General features: G+C 45.0%; 1 protein-coding gene across 1 annotated transcript in view; it reads right to left on the bottom strand.

Moving 5' to 3' along the window:
* Positions 1-9,843, bottom strand: part of galnt14 (UDP-N-acetyl-alpha-D-galactosamine:polypeptide N-acetylgalactosaminyltransferase 14 (GalNAc-T14)) — a gene marked incomplete at both ends in the record, with an annotated part of 177,534 nt that overhangs the window by 30,111 nt on the left and 137,580 nt on the right. The window contains 2 exons of the mRNA XM_080744560.1: positions 2,827-2,953; positions 5,873-5,976. Coding sequence (XP_080600686.1) covers positions 2,827-2,953; positions 5,873-5,976 — 231 coding nt within the window. The remainder of the gene's footprint in view (positions 1-2,826; positions 2,954-5,872; positions 5,977-9,843) is intronic.

Here is a 9,843-nt window from a genome sequence, read left to right as displayed (position 1 = left end):
ATGGAGCAGATATCTTAGGACAACCACTGGAACTGGTTTATCTTGATTGGTGCTAGAGTGTTTGTTTACCGCAGAGAATTATGTTGGTTCCATTTGTTCCCTCTCAGAGATAAATTAACACGGCAGGATTTAACAATGTAATGTAGGTGGAACAAAGCAGTATCAGGAATTTAAAGTGCAGATATCTTAGGACAACCAGCAAATGTAGGCAGATTGGATAAAATGTTCATTGATAAATCAACAACTAACATCACAATTACATAATTTCATCATGTCCATAACTTGAGCCACATTCCAATGGGGGAAAAAGCATATTTTTCCTTCTCAAACTCTAAGGTATTTCCAAGAGGTTGTGTTGAGCATAAATGTCCTCCGTGATCCTGATCAGACGTTTGACGTTTGGTCACATTTGTCCCAAGAAGTCCCTACTGTATTCCATTCTTCTGCCCTCTTCAATTTAATATAATGCACATTTTGCTCTTCATCATTCCCATTTCAGTCAGCACACTCTTTTCTAGATAACATATTTAATTGTAATAATATTGCATTGCATTTGGCACCATGGCTCTGCTCCAGTGAAGCTCCACAACAATCTGTGCAAGACTTGACTCTGAGCTCACAAACCCCCCAGGAAGCACAGCCAAAGATAGATTATTACATGACATGATATTAGACAGATGAATCCCTCAGAGGGCACAAACTAAAGATAAGCAGATATTAAATAACACGATACTGTGTGAACCCACATTGAATGACATGCTGACATAGATGCTACTACAAGAGGAGGCTAGGGACAGTGCGGAGGTGGAGGGAGTTTATCACTGACGAGATATGCTGAGCATGTAGAGTGACTGTTGGTCTGCTTAAATAGATATGTGTGTGCATTACATATGTACAGTATATGAATGTGGCGGAGAGAGTCGCAGCCCCAGCCTGAAGCCTCAAAAGTCTAATATATCCCTTGTTCCATAGGGATATCCCTTTGGCGTGATGGTTAATATATTGGACTTTCACACGGGAGGCCCGGGTGGGGAGGTTTGGATCACCTCCGTTACAATGGTGCCGTGACCCAGCTCCGAGCTTCCCCGTAGGAGGAGGTCTAAAGGGGGGTGAGTGTGGCGGAGAGAGTCGCAGCCCCAGCCTGAAGCCTCAAAAGTCTAATATCTCCCTTGTTCCATGGGGATATCCCTTTGGGGTAATGGTTAAGATATTGGACTTTCACGTGGGAGGCCCGGGTTCAAAGCCCAGGTGGGGAGGTTAGCATCACCTCCGTTACATATATATAATGTGTGTGTGTGTGTGTGTGTTCTTTGGGCTGTTCTTCCTTTATTATGGATAGTACAGTGAAGATAGGACAGGAAACTCGGAGAGAGAAAGACAGGGTAGGACACGCAGCAAAGGCCCTCGGGCTCGGGAATCGAACTGCAACTCGCATGATTAGAGTCTATTTTGGTTTGCCTCCTTAACCACTAAGCCATGGGCGCCCCGACAATATAGTTTAACCATTAAGATTGTGGGTGTGTGATTGAAGGGTGAATGACTGTGGCACCTGTTCCGACTTCTGTCTTCCTGAACTACTGCAGTGCTCCGTAAGTAATACAATGCATTACTTGGTATGTAAAGTAATAATATTGTAACATAACGTATTACTTATTCAAAGTAAGCAGCTAATTCACAGTTGTTGTAATTGTCCCGGACATACAATAACCCGGGCACTGTCCAACCGACCGCAACAAACTTGCCTGTGTGTTTCGCAGACACTCCGGGAATGTGTGGTGCCAAGTTATGTTAAACGTGGTTAACTATTTTAACCCATTAAAACAGGGAAAGCATCTGTGTCATTACTCATTTTAGATGTTAGCGTTGGCTATTAAAAAATAGCAGATCTATAAGTACTGCGAGCTTGTACATCTACTATTTTTCTTTTTTTTTTATGACTTTATTTTTCAGTTTTTAAAGTTTACAACACAAACATCACACGCAAACATTCCCTTCCTCCCACCCACCCCACCCCCCCTGGCTAAAAAATCTAAGTTAAGACAATAGACAAACAGAAACAAAACATAAAAACAAACACAAGCAGTAGGACACAATATTACACTTTCGGACAGAGATTACTATTTTTGAACATTTAAAAAAATATTGAAAGAATGAACTATCTCCTTTGGCAATTTGAAAATAGCCGATCCATGGGCATTGGGCTCACAACGCGATCTGCTTTTCAAAAACTGGTGGAATATGTGGAATATTTTTGAAACATTTTAACCCATTTAGAACGGGTACACATTATTGTGTATCATTATTTTGTGCTTTAACTATTGAAGAATAGCAGACATACAAGCTCACAGCGCGGCACCGAGTGCCTCGCTGCGAGCTTGTAGATCTGCTATTTTTGAAATATCGTGAAAATTTGAATTTTGACCCGAAGTGTCTTTTGAATCCTTCTAAGGTTTTTTGAAAAACCTATGTTTCTATATCAGCAATCTGGCCAGCCATTGTCAAAGAAAAGGTCCATTTCACTTAACTGGAGCTCAGTTAGTCTGTTCTTGAGAGTAGTAGTCTCTCAAGAACAGACTAACTGAGCTCCAGTTAAGTGAAATGTCAGTGGTTCTCAAACCATTTCATGTGAAGGACCCCCAAAATGATATGTATTTGGCCACGGACCCCCATCTCAAAATATCTAGTTCCAGGGACCACCCAAAGAACTACTGGTTTAGAAGTAAAAGTGAAGTATAACTTCCCCAACTCAGCAGTAATTATTTAGAGAAGAGGCAGATAGATGCAGTTAGAGTGCAAATCGGTCAGTGAGACGGGACTGTAACTCACTTGATGTAGGTGTTGGCGTTGCCCTCAGGGAAGACGTATGGATGTCTCTTCCTGAAGACGTGTCCCACTCTGCTGCAGGGGAGGATCTCTAGACTGCCTCCACACTGCCACACACGGAACGAGATCTCTGCAGGACACACATTTGAAATGTTTATTTATGCCCACATAAGCAGAAGTACACCAATGTACAAAGGACATAAACAATATCAGTGCAGTTAGATAATTAGGAAAACAGCCAGTTACAAAGTGCATGTAGGGCAGAACGTTGTAAGTCAAACATAGCAGACAACAATCATGGATAAAGGAAACAACGCCTCCTCCAAACCTATAATAGCTGATACAGAGCAGTACCTTGCTAAATGTTTGTCCCTCCTTTTGGAGAGGCCGGCCATTTGAAGGCCCCTCACAACCAACTTGTGTATGTGCCCTAGGCTCCCAAAGATAAAAACCAAAAGTTTACATCTGTAGCCCAGCTGTGAGATGGTCTGCTCTAGCTGATGATATTTTAACACTTTGGTTAAGAAGGCTTCCTCTAAGCTGTAATCAAAGGTACAGCCGACCTCGAGAATAAACACCTCCCTGTGGGTTTCATTAACAACGATGACATCAGGGGTGTTAGCTGAAATGTTAGAGAACACAGAATCATCATTACACAGGCTAAACATGCTCGGCTTCACAGTAGAATGCTTATAAAGCATGATGTAGGACCTGAAGATGGAAGAGATATCTCACACACACGGACACGTGTGTTACTAGATAAATAAACTAAAGTCACAATACTGACTATTGTATCTTCCAAATTTCTGGCCCTGTTCTTGTGCAGAATATCCAAACATGACTTACAAATCATGTTTGGATAGGCATATTTTTTTTTCTCACATAAGCTTCATCATATTATTCATAAAATACAAACTCACGCGCTAAAAAATACATGAATAAATGAAGCCTTTCGGAATCTGCTGAGTCTGGGGTTCTCACAGGGAATTTGTTTTGGCACGCGGGGAGCAGTGACAACCCAAGAAGAACAGCGAATTATTCTTTAATACAAGACTATTGACAAGCTACGTGTGAGAACAAACACGATTAAAAACTAGTGTAGTATAGTATAGTGCAGGAGATTTAATAATAATAACAATAGCTCAGATTTGCTGGGGTGTTCTGGGGACACCATTAAAATCAGTTAACGTAGCATCACAATCGGTTTAACCACTGTGAACTATCTCCTTTGGCAATTAGAAAATAGCCGATCCATGCATGGGCATTGGGCTCACAACGTGATCTGCTTTTCAAAAACAGTGGTGGAATATGTGGAATATTTTTGAAACATTTTAACAACCCAAATCTTGTATTGGGGGTGGAGGGGGGATTTGGTGGTCCTTGACTCTAGAACCACTTGGTCTAGTTTGAAGACAAAATGTGACAAAACATGACAAAGGGTGCCTATAGTTGCCTCCAGGGCCCCTGGACTTTGGAATGACCTGCCTGAGGAGATCACGCCAGCAACTTCACCGTTCTATTTTAAAGGTACACAAAAAGGACAAAGCAAACAGCCACAAACAAACTTAGACAGTTGCAAGAGATAAAATGAAGCCAGCTGTAGCCTAATGTTTATTTTATTTATTTCTTGCAGTTAGCGGTGTGTGTGTGTGTGTGTGTGTGTTCCCGCGGCTAAGCTGGGAGAGTTTAACAAGCTTTGCAGCTTGTTAAAATCTCCAACCTGTCCATCATGGAGAAAATCCTCACTGTCGGGGGGAAACCTTGTTACTGTACGTCCAAAACTGTATTCAGGAAACAGGAAAAGGATCCAATGTGGTCATTATTCAGTCAAAAGCTCTTGTTAATACTTTTCCCTGGTTATATATATTATATATTATGTATAAAACCCACAGACATTACCGTAACCCCGATCACTCACCCCTGTCCAACATAGCAAAAATAGCAGATCTACAAGATCACAACAAAGTGTGGCAAAGTAGGACATACATTTATGGGGGGAACAAAGTGTTAACTCTCCAACCCGCTTTTCATGGTGAACGTATTAACTCTCCAACTTGCCTGTCTATCATGGTGAAAGAGTTAACTCTCCAACCTGTCTATCATGGTGAAAGAGTTAACTCTCCAACCTGTCTATCATGGTGAAGGAGTTAACTCTCCAACCTGTCTATCATGGTGAAGGAGTTAACTCTCCAACCTGTCTATCATGGTGAAAGAGTTAACTCTCCAACCTGTCTATCATGGTGAAAGTGGGCCAGCTCTCTCTGAATATTTGATGGTTCACTGGCAGCCTCAATACCAAGCCTTTGTCAATGTGTAACGCTGTGTGTGTGTGTGTGTGTGTGTGTGTGTGTGTGTGTGTGTGTGCGTGCGTGCGTGCGTGCGTGCGTGCGTGCGTGTGTGTGTGTTGTCTGTTGTTAGCATTACACAACCAAACCTGCAGGGAGTGAGTGAGAGAGTGCAGAGCACACGGAGCAAAGGGCCTTATTAAACCAGGGCTACTTTTCAACAAGCCACACAGAGTTCAACAAAAATACAATACAATACAAAATAATGAAGCAAGGATCACTTCAGAGAGAGAGAGAGAGAGAGAGAGAGAGAGAGAGAGAGAGAGAGAGAGAGAGAGAGAGAGAGAGAGAGAATAGAGAATATGATAGTTTATATCGTCTCTATCGGATGGAAACCTCATCTGTTCAAAACTGTTACTTTTCAGAATTATTCACAAATAAATAGCAGATCTACAAGCTCAAAATGAGTCACTTCTCAGCACGTTCCGAGCTTGTGGATCTGCTACTTTTGATGCTTTTCTGTGATGCTGTAGTATGGCATCAAGTAGGGCATTAATTTACGGAAAAGGAAAAAAACACAAAAAGTTAGAATATGGAGAGGTTTCTGCCCGACAACAACAACATTTTACTTTCCCACACATGCAACAGAACAAGCTACTGACCACCGGGGTTATATATGGGTATTGGGTATGTTTTAGTTGGTTTATTTACATACAAGCTACTGACCAGCTCACCAGGGTTTTCCACCAATCAGAGGGACTTACCAAAGTTCTCCCCGCCCCAGATGTCCATGGCCGTGTCATATTTTCCGAGGTGATTGAACCAGGCCTTGTCAATCACAAAGAGCCCGCCTGCAATGATAGGAGTCCTGAGAGAGAGAAAGAGAGAGAGACCGTTCCAACATACAGGGTATGGGCATTTACTAATGACATCAGAGATCTCCATATATGGGCACAAAATGGAGACAGACAGACGGGTACAATGGGTACTCTGACAAAGCCCCGCCACCATGACTCAGATACAGGTCAGATCAGCGGTGTGACATAATAATCTGAGGTAGAAACGTTTGATTTGCTTAAACAGTAAATTAAAGTACGGTACAGTTGTTTATCGAGGTATTTATTTGTACAGCCCATTTCAACAATAAGGACATTCAAAGTACTAAACATTAAGCATTAAGACGATAATACAATCTTCATTGTATGGGCCGCTCTCTCTGTGATGTAAGTTATCTCCATACATGGAGATCCGTGCTCATTTTCGTGCTCATACACACAAAGCCAGATGTAGGAGCGGTTAGCGCCGCTCAAAAAAACAACATGTATTGGAGTACCCTGATGTCATCAATATGACATCATAGTACTGATGCCGATAGTCTGGCCTGGACTCCATATTTGGGCATTGACTGACCTGGAACTCCAGACCATAAAAGGGACACAGATCGACAGACACAGAAATCTGGCATAAAATATGTACAGACAGACAGAACATACGAGTATGGTGACCACATAGGGGCCTGCGTTCCCAACTTGCATCGTTCCCGAGTAGGCCAGTGCCCAACATGCACGAGCACGAGCACAAGCACTGATTTACCAGGGAGGACGCACTGAATCTGTGTTGGTGGGGTGATGTCCATATTTGGACATTTTGAGACAGAAGACGTTTATGATGTCATCGGGCTGTGCTATTTAGAGCTTGCCAGATGTATGGATAATCAAGATACTTTGTCTGGGATCCGTGGAGAAGCACAAGCCAAGGAGCATAGCGTGACAGGAGCATCTGAAACAGAGATCAATCGAATGCTGAAACCCGGGGTTTTGGATTCAGCGTGGATCAATACAGCTGCGAACATTAAGACAGACTCAACAAAAAAGAAACTCTTGAAAGCCGATTCAAATGTGTTCTTTGGGGGAAACGGAGAAAGTCTTTGAAGAACTACGTTTTTCTGGAGAATCGAACCAGCTGCTTGACGACAAGGAACATGTGGAGTGTTCCAGTCATCTGTCTGGTGGTTACACGGATACAGCAGTGAGTTCCAGTCATCTGTCTGGTGGTTACACGGATACAGCAGTGAGTTCCAGCCATCTGTCTGGTGGTTACACGGATACAGCAGTGAGTTCCAGTGACACAAACCTCGGAGACCAATTCAGAATGGATGAACAAGTAGTACCAGAGGACCCGTTAGTGGAAGGTGAGGTCCATGGACTTCCTGTGTTCATGGCAGACCCAACCCAATACCTCACGACCGACCCACTACCACCAACCCAATACCTCACTAACAACCCGCCACCAACCCAATACCTCACTAGCCCACTCCCGCCAAACCAATATCTCACTAACCCACAACTGCAAAACCAATACCTCTCTACCAACCCACTACTGCCAAACCAATACCTCACTACCAACCCACTACTGCCAACCCAATACTTCACTAACAGCCATCCACCAACTCAGTACCACCTTCTACAACCTATATACGACCCCGCTACAGCCTCTCTACAACCTCTCTATCTTTACAACCCCGCTACCACCTCCCTACAACCTGTCTACCAGCCAGCTTTCAACCAGCTTCAACATGGCTATCACCCGGCTACCACCTCACTGCAACCTGTCTACCAGCCGGCTATCAACCAACTGCAACATGGCTATCACCCGGCTACCACCTCCTCGCTCCCACTGCATTACTACCACCCTGCTACAGCCTCAAAACCTACTTCACTAGGAGACACCAACAGAGCCATTCAGTCTGCAGGCACTCCGGAGGCAGGTCTACAAGTGTTGTACCAAGGAGACTCTGAGCACCCCGTCGGGACTCAGTTTGGTCCATGTGAGGGAGGTGTAGACAAGACGGAAGACAAAGAGGAAGCTGTGGAGAATGGACAGATCACTGTAGAGAATGCACAGATCCCCTCGACGGCCTGTCAGCAAGACACCAGCCCTGTGACCTTCCAGACGCAAGAAGGAGGAGACGCAGACGCACCGAGCGCTCGCGGTGGTCCTCACCGGTCTGCGCAGACCTCGGCTCGGCCGGAGGTAGCGAACCCTCCCGTGAAAAAGAAACCCCATGTCTGTAAGCACTGCGACGAGAACTTCCTCAAGCTGGAGAACCTGAAGACGCACCGGCACCTCCATGCCACCGCCGCCGCCGGAGAAAAGTCTTACCGCTGCCAACACTGCGACAAGACTTTCCTCCAGGTGGGCGACCTGAACAGACACGCACGCATCCACACCGGGGAGAAGCTGTACCACTGTACGCAATGCGACAAGGGCTTCAGCCGGTTCGACTCCCTGACGAAACACCAGCTGGTCCACACCGGAGAGAAGAAGTTCCGCTGTAAGCAGTGCGAGAAGAGCTTCAGCCAGTCCAGTAACCTGAACACACACATGCGCCTCCACACCGGAGTCAGGCCGTTTCACTGCAAGGACTGCGACAAGAGGTTCAGCGCGCTGGCTCACCTCAAGTCCCACCAGCGCCAGCACACCGGAGAGAAACCCTACCAGTGCCGAGAGTGTGACCGGAGCTACACTCGCTCGGCTCACCTGAAGGCACACCAGCGTCAACTCCACACGTCGGTTTTAGCCAGTTAACCACTCTGATAAACCCTCTAGACCTGGGGTCTTTCAACAGGGCGTCCATCTGGCCGTCCAGGACCCCTAGGGGGTCCTCAGGGTTAGTGCAAATCTGTGTGGTTTTGAGCGATGCTCCTGGAAGGAGCTAAGTTCCAACATATGGCGTCGCGGGACGTGAAGCTTGGCCTACATCTGGCCTACATCATTGCACAAAGAGCTCAACGTTTGTTGACGCCCAGGGTCACATTAGCCAAGCTTTGCGGGACGCTTAATAATTAACGTTTAAATAGCACCGCTCACTTCACACTAGGTGTGATTTTCTTTTTTTTGCAGTAAGTACTTGGACCCTAGTATTCCTATTCTGAGAACTTAGCCAAAATTGTAGAACCTGGAAGAAGAACAGACCTGACCAAGTACAGAGAGAAATGTCAAGTGGTATTATATTGGTTTATACACTATGCAGTGTCCCTGCTTTCTGTAATCTTTATGACAGCTAAAGGGTCTGTGGCCTGAGAACGGTTGAGGACACTGGACCTGAGTCCTCTATGTACTGTACTTGAACAATCTACTATTTTAGGCTGAGGTTAACCGGAATATGGCATGTAACCTTGCCCGCATTAGGACCTCTGACCTGCACTTTTTTCACGTCAACCTTTTATAGCGGCACTAGGAGGCCGATTTTTGCAAGTAGTCGTCCATTTGAACAAAACGCCTCAAATCATGGATGTAGCGTCCATTTGCAGTGAAACTTCATACTGGCCTGTTATAGTGCCATCAGGAGGCCGATTTTTGCACACGTTTATTTTTGTTGCTATTATTCTTACAGATCTTGTCCAAACAAAACGGACCTGTCTGATTCTTCATTTCATCCTGATTGGCTACGATTGACTTCTACTACCTGGCCTGTCAGAGACCTATGCTCAGAGGAGAAAATGTTTCTAGTTTTTGTTTGAGATTTTTGAAAATGTTTTGCCCTAAATGACCAAAATAGCAATCCTAATGATTCTAATGATTATGCACTCCCCGCCGCGGCGCGGAGTGCAGTGCCGGGCCTCGGCCCGACCCGATGCGCGGTTTTCCCGAACCGGCGCGAAACGTTCGGAATCTCCGTATTCTGAGATGATTGTTGACATCAAGCTGTTTCTGAGGAAACCGGCGCAAGCGC

This window comes from Nannobrachium achirus (assembly GCF_963921795.1).
Source record: "Nannobrachium achirus genome assembly, chromosome: 16".
Classification (NCBI taxonomy): Eukaryota; Metazoa; Chordata; class Actinopteri; order Myctophiformes; family Myctophidae; genus Nannobrachium; species Nannobrachium achirus.
This window is presented reverse-complemented; position numbering and strand designations above follow the sequence as displayed.